This window comes from Cebidichthys violaceus, unplaced genomic scaffold, assembly GCF_023349555.1.
Source record: "Cebidichthys violaceus isolate CVI_PGR_0920_01 unplaced genomic scaffold, fCebVio1.0.p SCAF_33, whole genome shotgun sequence".
Lineage (NCBI taxonomy): Eukaryota > Metazoa > Chordata > Actinopteri > Perciformes > Stichaeidae > Cebidichthys > Cebidichthys violaceus.
This window is the reverse complement of record NW_027176517.1, coordinates 1,731,551-1,749,398: the sequence shown is the minus strand read 5'-3', so window position 1 is coordinate 1,749,398 and position 17,848 is coordinate 1,731,551. Positions and strand designations below refer to the sequence as shown.

Below are 17,848 nucleotides of genomic sequence, written 5' to 3'. Positions count from 1 at the left end.
TTATGGATTATGCCTTTTAGCAAAAAGGCACATGCTCATTCCGCCGTTGTTTCAGAACCACGGACCACGCCGTCTCTATTTGTGTAGGTGCGGTGCTTTCCGTAGAATAAACTAGACTAAACTGAACTAGACTTCGTTTAGTTTAGTTCCTCCCACAGCTTATTTTGAGAATCGTTAAATAAATGAATTGGGAACATATCTAGTGCTCTGCTACCTTCTCAGGTGAGTGCTCTGATTAATGAATGCATTCTTCGATTTTGAGACAATAGTCTTATGTTCTTGTTTTTATTCAGCCTTTGTTGCATAGTTGAATCAAATGATTTCATTTTTATGAGCAGCCCCCTCAGTCACTTAATCCTGGCGCTACTTGTATACATAGATCTATGTCTTTGCTCATGCTGTGTGCAGTTCATGGCGTAGAAGGCGGTGATTGTGTTTTAACATTGTGAAAGTGGCTCCTCGCTGCGTTGAACCTAAAGACAATGATCAGTTTGGACGCTGCAGCTGAAGGTGCTGGGTGGGTCTTCTTTTATCTTAAAGACCTCATTGTCGTGGCTAAGTCTAGAGCACAGATCCTCTTCAGGAGGAACAGAAACAGGAATGGTGAAGAGGGTCAGTGTGTGTGCAGGTTGTGTCGTCCCAGTGCTCCTTGATGACCTGCGACTGTGGTCTGAAGGGGGGTTAGACCATGGCTTAGTTCAGTTATGCACCAGCTGGGACGGTGGAGCCCGCTACGTCTCCACTATGGCGGCGACCAACCCTTACTCGGTCAGGATCAGTGTGGCTGGGTTGATGTTATGAATCCAGTAGAGGGCGGAGCCTGGGTGAGTTATGACAACGGTTAAGATATTGTAAGCCCAGTCCTATCAGGACTTTGCACGTATTCAGGTAGACACATCCTGATTGGCCGGCTAATTATGCAAATGTTCATTGGGCGAACCATTGCTCATGACTGGAAGGAAGAGAAAGAGAAGAGAGCATTGCCTGTGCTTATAGAAGTATTATGAAAACCTTTTGATACCGCGGCCTGGAAGAGCGTAATGACGACTGCTTGTTCGCTGCTCAGATGAGACCTGTATCCTCCCTGCATCTGTCTGGTACCATAACGAGCACTGTGTGTGTTTATCTTGTGCTGTGTTGGTCGGTTCACATCTCGTCTTCGTGGACGTCCCCGTTCATCAATTGGGAATCAATTAATTGCCTTGTCTGTCTCTCGACTGAAAAGAAATAACCAAGCACTGTTTATTGTGAGCACATGGTAATACAGGTGTAAGCGTAGCTCCTTGCGCACACAAACACACAACGTGATGAATGATTTATTTGAAACAGTAAACAACGTTGTTTCCATGAGTTTTGGGGCTTTTGGGTGTTCTAAAAACGGCCTAAAATGCACCGTGAATCCATGTGAGTAATGAGCTGTGACACGTTCTCCATCTTTTATTCAAAGCTTTATAGAAACTTTAACCTCTGCCTGCAGACCAACTTTAGATGGCCATGCAGCTACAATGCAGCTTAAAACAAAAGTTGGAAATCCACATCAAACAAACGACACTCTAGAATGTTCCTAGTTGTCCTTCTCAAGTCGTCGTGGCTTCAAGGCAGGGTCAGAAGAAAAGCCACCCAATCCCCAGACGTGATGATGAAACCGTGACGAATCTACTCATTCTTTCACTCCAGAATGTGAGAGTCGCTGTGCCACGGGATTCCACTTTCTCTTTGAGTTTGGGAGCCAGTGAATCTCGCGACTCAATGGTGTTCATTTCTCTAATCCAATCCCTGTATAAAACCTCCCTTTGAACGTCTGCAGAAAAGCTGAAAGGCAGCACACATCCCTCGCTCCGTCCGCCCGCTCTCTGCCTCTCTGATCCGCGCTCAGTGTCCGACGCACAGGCGCTGGAAAAGAGCGCGGATAGAGCAGATCTAATTAAGTTTGCTGATGGTGAAAGTGATGATTATTCTGCAGGAAGAAAGGAGGAAGGAGGAAGAGGGCAAATAAGATAACGAGAATAACTGCAGGGGGCTGGATACACCCTCTCCTCCTCGTGATCGTCACCAGCACAGCACAGCCATCAATATTAAAATGATTAAAACTTTTAAAGATTAATTTACACTAAGATAATATCTGTTTTAACAATTTACAATTAGCAGACTGACTCTACATCTAGATTCATTGAATATTCATTTATACAATTAAATTACATTTAACACGTTAATTTGCCGTTAATTAAATAGCCATAATATTGTAAATGTGAAGGCACTATTAGTAAAGGTGATTTGTGATTTTCTATTTTCTCTCCATCCTGCTTTTAATATATTATATACTGTATATTAATATATATTAATAATCTCAACAACATACACACACACACACACACACACACACACACACACACACACACACACACACACACACACACACACACACACACGCACACACACACACACACACACACACACCTCATACTCTCACTTCCTCCATTTACGTCTCAGCCAACCGGGAGTGTGCTCGGTGCTGGAATAAATTATATAAATTATATTGGGCGGAATGGTACAGGGCGAGAGAGAGAGAGAGAGAGAGAGAGAGAGAGAGAGAGAGAGAGAGAGAGAGAGAGAGAGAGAGAGAGAGAGAGAGAGAGAGAGAGAGAGAGAGAGAGAGCAGCGATTGTCATTCACGCGTTCAGTGCGCTGGAGCTCAGGCACAGTCAGCAGCGATGTCAGCGTCTTTCCGTGCGCCCTGCACGCGCCCCGAGATTTTCCCCCAAAAAGAGCAGAAATGAGTTAGAGGGCAGCAACTAGAGTCGCTCCTCGCACGCGGGTGGACGCTGGTCCCTGCACGTTCACCGATTCCCAAAAGCTACTTTTTGTGTTTTAAATAATTGGTCTACCTGGAATGCTTGAGACTGTGCGCTCCGGACGCATCGTGTGCGCTGCGACTCTTCCCGTTGGACTGGACCCACGCTACCTTATTGCGCAGCGTCTGAAGCTCTCCGCCGGAAATATGCCACTGTGATACAGAGGACACGAGCGCGCTCCGAGGAGGCTGGACGTCATATTCTGTGTCGCTCAACTTGTGCGTCTGTTTGCATCCGTGGCGATAATTATCACCCGAGAAAACAAAAGCAAAAAAAGTCCTTTGCCAATGTCGCCGCGTCCACGCGCTGAATCTAACTTCACGGTCCTATCAGGGGATTTTGCGGGGACTCATTCCGAACAGTCACGGGCTTACAAAATAAGGTAAAGAATTCATCATATTAAAACAATAGCAGCATTTTTACACATTGCACTTTTTAACAGCCAATTTACCTGTCAAGCAAATCATTTTTGAAATATAATTTACTTTATTGTCTACATTAAAAGCAACGTAGACACTCTAACCTCTAAAACTAATGACCCTTTGTCATCTGGTTTGACCCAGCAACGCTGGAGAATTGCAGCATTCTCACTTCATCTATATCCCACTCACGCCCAACCCCATGATTACAACCTCATTGTTCTCTGTCTGCCCTGCTTCAACTCCTCTTCCTCCCCTTCCTCCTCCCGGCAGGACTCATCCAGAGTGCAGGGAGAATGAGGAGTCACCGGGGCCGGGGGAAGCAGCATGAGTGGCCCGTGCATCTCCATTAGACTGACGGCCCTCATGTTTCTATGGAAGTGGTTAACACTAAGCCTGCTCCAGAGCTGGGTGTCGGTAGGGGCCAGGGCGGCGGACCCCGTCGGGGCCGGCTTCAGCGGCGCCACAGGGCCACTGGGCTGGCTCCTTTCGGACAAGGGTCCTTTTCACCACTCCCAGGAGTTTGTTGATTTCACAGAACGCTACCAGCAAGGGTTCACCACCAAGTACAAGATATACAGGTGAGAGACCGAACGTTGCCTGAGAGGAAGGTTGATTGTGAAATGAACCAACATGAAGAGATGTGGTGCAATTCAAGTAAAATAGACATTTTTTTATGACATAATTCTACCTTCAGTAGGTGGAAAACTGTGGGATAAAGCGATTATTAAGTGGAGTTCTGCATAGAAATGAAAGCTCTGCATGTGACAGCTTCTTTGGGTGCGACTGGCTGCTTCCTCTCTTTTTTTTTTTTTTGTTGTGGGCTGCAGAGACATCTGGTTTGAGTTTGATACAAACCCTCCGAATGCTGCATATCAGTGGAAACTCAAAAGTGGAGATACCGCAGGAGGGGTTTGGGCAAAGCAGCGGGACGTATCAGACATCTGACTGAGCCAGTTGATGTGTGACAGTGGGTAGACAGGAGGGCTTCAGAAGTGCGCGGTGTGAAGTATAGTGGGTGTGCGCTGGAAAGCAGCAGGGTATTGTTTGAAAGCTTGCGACGGAAAACATTTTTCTTCTTCCGTATAGTTTGAGACAAGAGAGTGAAATTACAGGGTTCCATGGCGGCATTTCAAGATGCGAACCCCGCTGTACGAGTTCACAGGACACGAGGCAGTTGAACATTGTGTTGTCAATCAGATATATATATACGTTATGAAATAGTACACACCCCACGTACGCAGTTCTACGACTCGCATCTCGCAGTCCACCAAAAGTTCACTCGCCGTACGAATTGAATGATTTAGTGTGTGTACACATAGTGAAACAGCTGAACGCCTCAGTTGTACCCAGCAGGCTCTCTTCATTTTGTAAGTTGTCTGTCGTAAATACCAACACACATGCACACACACACACACACACACACACACAGAGTTCTCTCTGCAGGATAGAAACACCTCTGACGCATTTAAAGCTGACCTCAGACTGATACAATTGTTCTAGGCGGTGGTTCAGTGTTGATTTAAGGCAGCAGCACGACCCACACACTGTACAAAGGTAAGGGTAGCACGATGTGTGTGTGTGTGTGTGTGTGTGTGTGTGTGTGTACATACTCATGACGTGGTTCTCTAGAGGTTAAGACATGTCTCTGATCTAGTGAAACCTTTCCAAACAGTGTAGGTTTTCTAATTGTATGGAGCGTCGGCGCAGCCTGTACTGCTGCCAGCCAACAACAACAACAATGGGCTGAACCTGGACTGGGCGTGCATACTTGAGCGTCTGTATCTGTGCCGGTGTGTTGTGCCAGGTAAGTGTTGTGATACCCGTCGATGAGAGCGATGCTGGCGGAGCGCACGGAGGGGCCGATGCCAGCCGAACAGAGGTTTGACTGACACTGGCATTTAGCTGCTGACAGGAGTGACAAAGCCAGGCAAAGATAGAGACTGGAGCGCTGTTGGCTTCCTCACATCCATCACTCGCTCCCTCGCTGCCTCTCTGCTGGCCTCTTCTTGCTGTCTCTCAGGATGTCTCTATACCTCCCTCTCTCGCCTCTTGTGTTTGTGTCTTTCCTACAACACCCTCGGCATGAGAAGCTTACAGATATTTGCATAGACAAGATCCACAGTTTTACATTACTAAAACTCACACGGACATTGTCTGACCAGTTTCATCTCCAAAACTCGAGCACTAGACCTTTTGTTTCAATAATTCTGTAACCTTGAGTATGACTGCTACCTACTATTGACCCTTGTCAGCAAATATCCAGACATTAAAGCTCGACAAGTCTAAAACCCTCCTTTCCCCTTGAGCTGCAGTGGCCTTTTCGGTTTCCTCTGAAGAAAAGCAAGCTGACCAATTAGAGCAAAAACCAAATAGGAACCCAAGTGAAGGGGCAGAATATTACCATGTCGAAAAGTGGAATAATGCTCCCGCGTTGTCATTGGCTCTCCCCTGCCTTGAATAACAAGTCTTTGCAGGCTTTAAATATCTTGCACCCGAAGCGCCGTCATTCATCGCTGAGCAGTCGAGGATGCCAGTTGAGAGCTGAAGAGACGCCTTTCTGCCGCCTTCACAATGCAACGGGCTTTTTTCTTTCTAAAACAGACTCGTGAATTCTGAAAGCCAGAGAAATCTAGGTACAAAAAAAACAACCAGACTTTGGGTCATTCGTATTGATCCCCAACACTGGTCTGCTTCTTGCAGACACTTTACGACCCTTCATGGAACTGTAAAAGTCTTATTACTGGCTCCTGAACTGTCACCGCTACGTGTTGCAATCCGAGTCCAAAAACCCAAACCGGTCCCTTGTAGAACTGAGGAGAAGCAAACAATATCCTCGGGTTGAATTGTTTTCCTCTATGCTTGTGCAGACGTTTGGTCCCTGCGGCTGTAGAACGACTCATCCTATATGTGCATGTATGCAAGCTACATACTGAGATAGAGACAGTGGACTTTTAATAAAATGTAATAATTCAACCTCTGCTTTTATCTCCACGTCTATCTCTATTGTCCTTTTTTTTTGTCTCAGTTCCTCTCACCCCTCGTTCTCTCCCTCCCTCCCTCCCTCCCTCCCTCGTCCAATGATCTCAAACCAATTGCTCTCCCTCGCTCATAAATATTCTCCAGAGCTCAGTTGGCCTTTCCCGTCAGGGGGGGCAGAAGAGAGGGAGTCGGGGATGAAGCGGGGGGGGGGGGGGGGGGGGGGGGGAGTTTTAGTACAGAGGAGGTGACACGGGAGGAACCGGAGCTTTATCCCCCCCTGCTGGCTGGTCACTGCACCGGAACAGCTTGTAGCCATTTCTAATCATAATTTAAAAAATGTAAATTTGAATGGAGTATTAATCAGAGTTTTAAAGTGTTTAATTTTTACACGAACAACCTTTCATCTTCTGTCTGCACTGCGTTTAAAAGGGACAGATTTAAAAGCTTAGAGAATTACAGCGGTGTAATGTGAATCATATAATGTGAAATATGTCATTTTCAAACTGCAAGTCCGCAAGACACAAAGAGGAAGAAAGAGAAAGAGGTAGAGCAATGAATTAATGGATTCAGCAGATTCCAAAGCAGTGACAAACAGGAAAATGATGCACTTAACAATATTACTTTGGCTGAAATTACACCCGTTAAGTCAGTCATAATGGTGCTTCTTCAAAGAAAGACAGGAAAAGCACGAATAACATCACTTCCTCAGCAGTATATTTATTTAATTCTTGAATTCTTTGTCTTCTCCTGGCAAGGATGGAACGTCTCCTAAAAGCTTTGTGTCTTTTTGCATTGTTTCCTCGTCATATACACCTGGGTACATCTGAAGGAGACACAGCTTCATCAGTGAGCAGCATTTCTTTATTGAATGCTCCTCTTGTTCACGCTGGTAGCACAAGTTGAAATTAGAAATGTGTTTCTGCAGCTCCTACGCACGCATCAGAGGTGGAAATGGATGTAAAATGAACAAAAGCATGTTTCATTTAATAATTTAGGAGCTTGTGGGGTTGTGAAATCGTTCTCGGGAACTCGAGAAGCTTTTTGCTCCGTGAGTTCTGCAGTCGAGTCATCTCCACAGACGGCAACATATTAGTCAAAATGTCAGCTCCTCCTTTCTTCTTCTTCACGGGCCATAACTTTTATATCACGCCTCATCTCCCATGTTTTCTTCTCTCTTTTCTCCTGTCCGCCCACTGGCTATTACACTGTCATGGTGTGATGTAAGCAGCAGTCTATTGTAATTACGGAGTGATTAGTGTTTCAATTACATGCAAACATGTTTGTGAGAATAGACTGCAGAGGTGTGATCTTACAATTAGGGCCGGACCCGAATATTTGACTCTTTGGATATGTGTTCCTTGGGCATTGGGTCCATTGTCAATGTTTTTGAGAGAACATTGTGTGTGTGTGTGTGTGTGTGTGTGTGTGTGTGTGTGTGTGTGTGTGTGTGTGTGTGTGTGTGTGATGTGTCACTAGAAGCCTGTCAGTCCAAAGGGGGGGTTGAGCGGTGTGCAGCAGTCCGTCGGCCATACCGTCCCGTGGTCCCGCTGTGGATCCAGCCCTAACAGCTGAGGCAGCGAGGCCCGAGGCTGCGTTGGCAAAGCCGAGCTCTCCATGCTATCCCCGGCGGCATCCTGCTGCTACTAGTCCACTGCTTAATCCATGGCTCTTTTCTCTCAGAAGGATACAAATAATACAAATGAAAGCTGCGAGCAGCGATGAGCGGGCCCTCGCGGCCGCCTGATGCCGGAAGATGATATCAAGTGTAAACCACATCGTGTAAAAGTCATGTAAATCAGATGCTGTATGTCAGAAAAACGCAGATTTCCTTTCGCCAGCAGGTGGCGCTGTGAGTTTTTTTTAAAGTGGGGCAAAACTACTGGATTTGAGCCCAAGATGTTGCTACCTTCGGGGCTAACACCATTGACTTTAATCAGCCGGGTGGCGAGCAAGACGCCAGACCTTGGCTTGGGCCTTGAGGAGTTGTAGCATGTAGCATAATGTTTATGCTACGTATAACGCTGCGTTCACAGCAACACATCCGTGCGATACACGGAAGCCCTGACGGAGCACGCCAGGCCGACACACAGCTGAGAACCTAGCAGCGAAACTAATTGATGCGGTGGAAACTTCCTGGGAAAGTGGCACACGTGTCCACGACTGCTACAGTAACGCTCCCTGACAGGTGAACTGGCGACTCAGTTGCTTGTTTTGCACTTATTTCAAGCAATTTGGGGATAATGAGATTTCTGGGCAAGTACAAAAAGGTAAATAAAATCAAACTCTTTGACTATCCTGCCTTGGTATAATTACCATAAACAATTAGCCGATGCAGGTTCATTTCACACTTCATTTATTGTTGGCGCTGTGTTTCTTAAAATGCACATCACATTCCAGCACTTTCCCTCTGCCCCGCCACTTTCTTGGCACACGTAACCAAATCCAATCTGACCTTGTTGTGCACAGTGTGGAATGCTGTTGAAGGTAGAAGGTAGTTGATCTTCAGTGCAATGCTTTTGTTAGTTTGGAATCAATATATTAGTGTCTGGACACAATTTTGGGGAAGATTGATTGCAAACGCACGGCAAAACGGACCCGGAGAGAGCAGGAGTGCCTCCCGAGAGCCGGTATTTCATCGAACTGCAGTTTTCTCTCCTGCATGAATGCCTCGTTCAATGACAGAGCTGTGGTGGAGACGAGTCCATCGTCCTCCGCTCAGAGGTTGAACGCGTCTCCAGGACAGAAGCAGGGCAGCCTCCTATTCACCGGCAGCGATTGGCAGTGACGAGGACTTCACCGAGCGCGGAGCTTATGGCTTCTGACAAGTGTGTGATGGGGGAGTTATCAGGGCCGGAGGTCGGCGGGAGCAGCTTTCATGAAAAGGAGTTTGGCTTTATTTTATACAGATGGCGTGATGCTATCGTCATTGGTGTAGGGAAGGTTGTTTTGTCCCCTGAAGAGCTACTTATGTGGTCAAAAGGCAGGATATTTTTCTCAGTGTAACAGGAAGTTGTGAATCAAAGATGTAAGAGTAGCATATCACCAATAATGGCTCTTCATAGCACTGTTTATTGTGTTTTGTTGTGTCTTTATAAAGACATATAGAGACATGTCATGATGTCCACCAAGCTCCAAACACCGTCTTCTGTGCATTATGATACATTTTATTAGAATCAGAAAACAAAAGCAAATGTTAAAAGAACTATCCACACTATTGCAAAAGTCAATTATATTATGCAAAGCAACACTGTGGTGTCCAGGCAGGAATTTAACAAAGCAAAATGGGATCATAACTGAGAGGAATGAACTCAAAAATAAGACCAGATAAGAAAAAACAAGCATGTCAAAGCATATCAAGTGTTAAAGTGTTACACAACTAAGTGTGTAACAGACAAACGGAGCTCATGCACGTACGTGGTGACACTTTGTTTGCAGCTGCAGTGATTATCATTTTAAAAAGCCCATGCAGGCATGTCATTGACAGAAAGCGACAGCAGGATTTAGCGTAGCTGGTGGCTCTTCTAGCCTCTGTTCTGTGTGTGTGTGTGTGTGTGTGTGTGTGTGTGTGTGAGTGAGGATGGGTGTGTATGCACAGCGTGTATTAACAGTATGTGCATGCCTCATTATGTACACAATGTGATTCCAGGCATTCCTTGTTTTCTGTGTGAAGAGTAGTCTCTCTTGTCAACAGTGTTTTGACAAATAGCAGCACAAAAGGGATCAGCAGTCCTCATGTCAGCAAACCCTGCTGTAAATCAAGCTCTCTCTCTCTCTCTCTCTCTCTCTCTCTCTCTCTCTCTCTCTCTCTCTCTCTCTCTCTCTCTCTCTCTCTCTCTCTCTCTCTCTCAGAGCTGCTGTGATATTCATAGCAGCTACAAATCAATAAAGCAATTTCTTTTTTTAACTAAACTCACCCTCCTACTACATGTTAGCTGTATTTTTTTTTTCACTATTTCACAGTTTTCACAAAGCTGCCTTGATTTTGAATTGCCTCTGTATGCTAAAATATGGTAAAATTGCATGCAGTTGTTTTCCTTTTCTTCCGAGAAAAACACAATTGGTAAAAGGCAAAAACAAGAGGAAGCCACCATTATATATAAAGAGTTAATTTAACATGATGTAAAATATTTCAAAATGGTTTTGGTTTGTAAATACAAACCAGTGATCTGTTCAGTCAGACACATTGAAGTCAGGGAAGTGACCGTTCATAGCACATAGTTCTACCGTTGGGTGCAAAAGGCCATGAGTTCCTCGAGTGAGGTTCTCAAAGAATCAAAGTAACAAGGATGGTATTTCTCACCACAAGTCAACAATGCCAACATCATGATGTATACGGAGGAGGAGGAGGAGGAGGAGGAGGAGGAGGAGGAGGAGGTGCAGAGGGCTGAAGCAGCGAGCAGCGAATCAACAGAGCAATTAGTGAGCCGTGTGAGGTTAGTGAGGCCACCGTGGACCTCTGTACGCATGTGGTTGTTCCTCATCTGGTAGCCAAGCAGCTGATTAATGACGGTAAAGCATGCATGGAGTACGTTTGTCACATTTACCTAAGTTACGTACGTGAAAGTAGGTCACCTGACCTCCTCCTACAGTCGCCTCACAATCACTGCGACCACTGGAGGCTGCCGTCGTCTCGTTGTGTGGTTGGGTTAACGTATGTAGGCTGATGACGTCAGAGCAACTAATTAAAACAATCAATCAACTTAGCATAAAGATTGGAAGCAGGGGTAAACGACGGAAATGGCTCTGTCCAAAGCTAAATAAAATCATTATATCAGCACTCAGCTACCAGGGGAGTTTGATCCTGATCCTCTAGTGGAGTTCCATCCTGATCCTCCCTGATCCTCTAGTGGAGTTCCATCCTGATCCTTTAGTGGAGTTTCATCCTGATCCTCTAGTGGAGTTTCATCCTTATCTTCTAGTGGAGTTTCATCCTGATCTTCTAGTGGAGTTTCATCCTGATCTTCTAGTGGAGTTTCATCCTGATCCTCTAGTGGAGTTCCATCCTGATCCTCTAGTGGAGTTTCATCCTGATCCTCTAGTGGAGTTTTATCCTGATCCTCTAGTGGAGTTTCATCCTTATCTTCTAGTGGAGTTTCATCCTTATCTTCTAGTGGAGTTTCATCCTGATCCTCTAGTGGAGTTTCATCCTGATCCTCTAGTGGAGTTTTATCCTGATCCTCTAGTGGAGTTTCATCCTTATCTTCTAGTGGAGTTTCATCCTTATCTTCTAGTGGAGTTTCATCCTGATCCTCTAGTGGAGTTTCATCCTGATCCTCTAGTGGAGTTTTATCCTGATCCTCTAGTGGAGTTTCATCCTTATCTTCTAGTGGAGTTTCATCCTTATCTTCTAGTGGAGTTTGATCCTGATCCTCTAGTGGAGTTTGATCCTGATCCTCTAGTGGAGTTCCATCCTGATCTTCTAGTGGAGTTCCATCCTGATGCTCTAGTGGAGTTGCTTCATGTCATTGGAGATGGTCACAGTCTTAGGTAGTTAAAGATTATTTGAAATGCGTAGTTGGGTAACACTGAGAAGCATCAAAGGCAGGACAAAGCTAAATGAGCATGAAACAGTGTGCTGTCTCGTTTAAAGGACCTCTCGGCTGGTTTAATAGGATTTTCACAAATTAATGGTGTGATGTTTGTTTGATGTTGTTGGAAAAACTGTTGGTGGCAGTTTCGTGAAGCGTTCACAACCAGCAGCTATTAAGTACATCATTACGCTCTCTCCCCTCGTCTTGATCTCGCTTTCCTTCCCTGTTGGTCTCCTCCGTGGGTGGACTGCTAAAAGACACAAGTCTCTCCATCTTTTCTCCTCCCATCTTCACTTCCATCGTCACTTGGGTCTCCAGCTCTCCTCTCTATCATCAGAAGCTCAATTAACAAAAGATGTTCCTGTGAAGGTGACTTCCAGCAAAATGCAGATATGTGGAATTTATTTTTAATTTAATTTCTAAAATAATTTATACGTTGCTAATGGCACATGCGTATTTAAAAAGATCAATGTCACATCAGATTAAAGCAAGGAAATAATAAAATAAGTTACGTTTGGTTGCAAGGTCTTCCAAAATAAATATAATTTGCTGTATTTTCCTAAATGAAGCATGAAGGACTTTTCTCTCATTTTGCACAATTCTCTTTGGGGAGGTCCTTGAGATAACATTGAGTCTACATCAACCAACTGTTTAGCACAACGGGTTATTTTGGTATCTGGGGTAACCCAGCTACACACACACACACACACACACACACACACACACACACACACACACACACACACACACACACACACACACACACATATGTTCTTGCTGAGGCCTTTTTGATGGTAAGCAAATGTTTGTCTATCATGGTAAGGTGAATGTAGGCTAGATTATTTTCTTCTTATTATTTTTTGGGGGGGTTTTCACCATTATTTTATCCACACAAAACATACGCGATCCATTTACAATACACCTTATTAAGTAGTACTACTACTTTAAAAAATATATAATGCTGCCCAGATATGCATTTTGTAAATATTGGTAATTAAGTTACAAAATGTTGAGAATCTTGACATATCTGGTACTAGTTTGTCGATAGCATATTTATATTCATAGTTTTGTTTTGTACTCACAGCACCAGGTTAGAATTAGATAAAGACTGAGGTTGAATATAAAGTCAACAGTGAGGTAAAACTCGGTAATACAGTTTCTTTTGGTCCCTGTGGACAGATGCGGTAGCCGATAGCACCAGATTCTGTTTTGAAATCCTCTCATTCTACTGCAGCGGGGGTTTGACAATCTGCCCCCGTACAGTCCTGGTTGTCCCATGCCTCCCTTCCCTCAAGCGGGCCCAGCAATGCGGCCCGGGCCTCCAGCAGCGCGGCGTCGGCGTCGGCTCCCCGCTGAACCGGCGGACTGCGGCTATCTCCTCTCCTCTCCAGAGCTATGTGGGGAAGCTGGCCCTGGGTCTGTCCACGGCGGGCTGATCACTGCTGGAGGCCCCACTGGAGTCTGGGTTGAAGGACTTTCTCTTGAACCGGCATTCTTTTTTTCTTATTTTGCGCAGTGGCGACAATGACGAGCATCACGAATAACTATATAGAAACCATTGTGTCCTTGATGGTCGTTTACTTTTGTATTTGTCACATAGAGGCATCGTTATTAAAATGATGGTTCATAACCAGTTAAAGGTTCCTCACAGTAACATCACGTGGGACTCAAGTGTTAAATTCCTCTGATTTCTAAAAACACTTCTTCTCTGGGGAAAATGTTGTCAGTGAGGATAATCTGACCAGCAATTATGTTTCCTGTCTAAAACTGACTGCAGGAAAGCAAATGTTCAGTGCTTCACCTGAACGTCGAGGAGACCTCTTATGAGCAATAAAAGTCAAAGATGATATTCAATAAAAGCTCAATACTGCATGAAGTCAGAGAAGAAATTTACTTTTCTGAGTCACTCAAGTCATTTAATTAACTCCCTCCCCCTTAACCCACTGGTACGGCTCAACAGAAATGTGAACTAATTACATCAGAATAAAAAACAATGCCTGCTTTGCAATCCGCAGTTCCTCCATTATGTAAATATTGTGCATTTGCTTTGTAAGTCACAGTTTGAATCCAGAGGTTTGGTATTTAAAGCAGTGGTCTGGACCTGCAGTAAAGTCAACATACAATACCCGCAATACCTCAGCTGCTCCAAACACTGTACACATGCACATATTCTGAAGACAACTTGAGTGTCTGTTTTGTTTCCTTCTCTGAGACATTTCAATGTTCTTATGTCTGCTATATCAACGCTCTGAATGTTGAATACAGCTCCCGTAACACTGGCCCGACTGAGACCGGCGACAGAGAAGTCATTGAGGTCATTCATGCTAGACTAATTAGCGTGCAGCCAAAGAGGTATTTTAACCCCAAATGATACGTCTTTATATAAAACATAATTCACTTGCAACCCGTAGAGGAAAAGTAAAAAATGTTTTGACCTCACACAATTTCATTTGAGGCAGTCTCAGTATTCTGTGCAAACTCACTTCCCGTGGTACAGAGGTTCGGGTTATGCACCAATTACTTGAGTTCCTCACGTGATGCCAGTCACATGTGACATAACCAGGGGTGTGAACGGTTCACAAAAGTCTCGGTTCGGTTCAATAGGATACAGTGGTGCCACGGTTCGGTACGGTTTCAGTACAGCAAAAAAGCAGAAAATGCCAAATCCTCGCTGGTGAGACTCTCAAGGGGGCGTGTCTGAAGAACATGGCGCTTCATCTCAAGGGGGCGTGTCTGAAGAACATGGCGCTTCATCTCAAGGGGGCGTGTCTGAAGAACATGGCTCTTCATCTCAAGGGGGCGTGTCTGAAGAACATGGCGCTTCATCTCAAGGGGGCGTGTCTGAAGAACATGGCTCTTCATCTCAAGGGGGCGTGTCTGAAGAACATGGCGCTTCATCTCAAGGGGGCGTGTCTGAAGAACATGGCGCTTCATCTCAAGGGGGCATGTCTGAAGAACATGGCGCTTCATCTCAAGGGGGCGTGTCTGAAGAACATGGCGCTTCATCTCAAGGGGGCGTGTCTGAAGAACATGGCTCTTCATCTCAAGGGGGCGTGTCTGAAGAACATGGCTCTTCATCTCATTCAGGAGTGAGCTAATGTGTGACGGTAGCTTTGTGTAGTCCGTGACGTCCGGCCGTCAGAGGAACAGCGGGAGCTTCGGACGTTTGATTCTCTGTTTGGGCTTTTGTTTTCTTTTACAAAGCAGAGTTCTGGTCTGGAGAAATGGACTCGTGAAGGAGTAGAGTCACAGGGCTGCGGGGAGAGTTTGTAGCGTGTGCTGCTGTTGGTTTTCCTGCTAAGCTAGTTTAGCGTAGCGGTGCCTCTCCCAAAACACACGTGGCTCACCGGAGTAGAACGTTTCTCTTCCCGTGGTGGGCGTGTCAGACGGCTCGTTTCCTGTTACGTCGGGTGGGTTGCCGTGTTGAGAACATTATATTTCCCACAATTTAAACCTCTGAATTATACTATTGGATTTGGAAAATGCAAACGTATGGTTCGGTCTCGTAATGCGTACCGAACCGTGAGCCTCGTACCGAACGGTTCAATACGAATACGTGTAAAAACAGCTGCTACATTAGGTTATGTCTAGAGGGGTAACAACCCCCAGACATAACCTAATGTAGCCTGAAGTTTAAAGGCTGTGGTGTGGCCATGTGTGCTTTCTATGAAGCAGTCTTAGCGTGGCTTGTGGGCTCAGGATTTCACCCGGCAGAAGGCCTTTGTATAGACACAGCCTTGGGTATTTTTCACGAGGAATAATGACATCGAGGCTGATCTAACCAATAGTGTAAGTGGGCCAGTGCCACTGAAACTGTTCCTTTGGTATACAATATCACATACAATGCATTTCAAATATAAAATTCTGATTGAACTTTACTTGATAAATAAATGGAAGTAGTAACCGTGTAGCTGTGATCTTTTAACTGCACCGCAGAAGGCTCCTTTGAGCTTCAAGGCAGTTTTACATTTTCAGATTGGAAATTGATCTAGCGTGTGCCCTCGTGTTATTAAGCTACACCGCGATGTGCCGTGTGTGCAGCATTTCATTTTCTTCCGATAATGTCCCCGTTAACGCGCCTCGAGAGGTAACATCAGCGATGGTAGACGCTCACCGAGTCTGCTCAGCCAAACGCTGCTCTGAACTGACACGCTCTGCGTCGCTGTGCTCGGCAGCGTGCTTCCACCGCATCGGCGGGTTATTCACCGCGTTGATTCCTTGATTTGTTATGTTGGGCACCAAGCGGCGCCCTCAGGCTGCCTGTGCGCTGTGATGGATCTGAGACACCCGGGTTGTGACGGACAGGTAGCAGGATATGACTCTCCCTGCAGCTCCTCACCTCCAGCAGTCCAGCCTGCTCATAGGGGGGGGGCTGACAGGTAGATGTGCAGCATGAAACAAACCTGTGTGTGTGTGTGTGTGTGTGTGTGTGTGTGTGTGTGTGTGTGTGTGTGTGTGTGTGTGCGTGCGTGCGTGCGTGCGTGCGTGCGTGCGTGCGTGCGTGTGTGTGTGTGTGCGTGCATCTGAGAGGAGTTAAAGATGAAATAAACCTGCAGTCTTTCATCAAACACAAAACCTTTGTGTGTGTGTGTGTGTGTGTGTGTGTGTGTGTGTGTGTGTGTGCGTGGCATGCTGATAATGAGGTTGAATTGAAGTCTTCGACGCTGCATTCAGTCTAGCAGTGGCACCGGTCATAAATGTCCATCAGCGAGCGGCGTAGCGAGGCTTTGTGTCGATCACAGTTAAGTTCTGCCTCTTTCTCTTTCCGCTACGCCGTTCTTCAGCCGGCCCCAGCGGACGCAGAGGAACACTAATGGCCGCTCGTTATAGGGAAACGCAGACATGAAACGGGCCTTAATGAGCTGTTTTCACTTTTGTATTTGTCTCAGGGGGTCATTGTTATTGGTGAGAAATTGATTGGCAGCTGGCCCGCACCCATGGGGGCTCTGGGATATTCTGGGCGATAGCAGAGTTGTTGCAGCGAGGGCAGCTTTGTTTAGATGTTTGCAGCTGCAGGGTGTGTGAATGCACGTGTGTGGCCAAGTGTCTTTGCACGAGGGAGTCGGCGTGCGCGTCGGTACGGTGTTGGTGTTTTATGGATGTAAGAGAGGGACGGACACCAGGGAACCCAAAGTTCCCATTTGCACCTTTGCAAAAGAGAAGGTGCAAGACATTTCTGATGGTTTGAGGATTTGTATTCCTCAGAAACCATATAAGGCAGTTCAAGCATGCAGTGGTTGTCAGTATTGTGCTGTAAAACTGCGTTGAAGCTGCAGCATCACTTGTGCAGCCCTGGGCTCTTGAGCGCCGTCTCGCATTTACATTACATGGTGATTTGTATGCATAGGATGCTACAAGGGGTTGGTGATTTAGATAACGTAATGCTGATGAAATTGAAAATAGTCACTGGCATATTGCACATTTTCTGAAAAATCAATTGAGAATCCATATAGATATAATAACGTGTCTTTTTTTGGGGGGGCTAATCCAGTGAATGAAATACCTGACAAATTTCCTCACAAGAAAAAAATAAAAACAATTTGATGTAGCTGTTGTAAGAGATACCCTGCCTATCTAACCTTAACTAATCAATCAACCTACGGATAATTATTACCCAACTGCATCTCACACTTTGCGTCACATTTACTGTTTGGTTCGGTCGCAGTGCCCTCATCAGACCACGCTCTGCACACTGCCGGCCCATCATCAAGCTGCAGAGGAAGCAACTAGCTGGTGGAGCAAATAGCAACCAACAAGCCAGACGTTTCCTCAGGAGGTGGTAGAGGCCAAACACCAGTTTAAAGTTTAACACTTTGACTTGCAGAAACGCAACTCCAAATGAGCGTTGATGTTGCTCCATGTCTGTATATATCTTAGTATTGTTTACCCTTGTATGTTCGGAATTTCTTTGTTTCAGTTTACAGGAAACTGTAAAATTGGAATCCAAAATTGCAGAGCATTCAGATGGGTGGTGGCTTTCTTGTTTCAACATCTTCCAGACTGCGTCTTTGTATAATCACATGAAGATCGAATGGTTGAATGCATACATTCTAACTTGATTACA

At 45.5% G+C, this 17,848-nt stretch overlaps 1 protein-coding gene across 1 annotated transcript in view; it reads left to right on the top strand.

Annotated features, from left to right (window-relative positions):
- The first annotated feature begins 2,623 nt into the window (after positions 1 to 2,623).
- Positions 2,624 to 17,848, top strand: part of LOC137883543 (BMP/retinoic acid-inducible neural-specific protein 3-like) — a 41,020-nt gene continuing 25,795 nt past the window's right edge. Inside the window, exons 1-2 of the mRNA XM_068725073.1 lie at positions 2,624 to 3,234; positions 3,545 to 3,852. Coding sequence (XP_068581174.1) covers positions 3,599 to 3,852 — 254 coding nt within the window. The 5' untranslated portion in view covers positions 2,624 to 3,234; positions 3,545 to 3,598. The remainder of the gene's footprint in view (positions 3,235 to 3,544; positions 3,853 to 17,848) is intronic.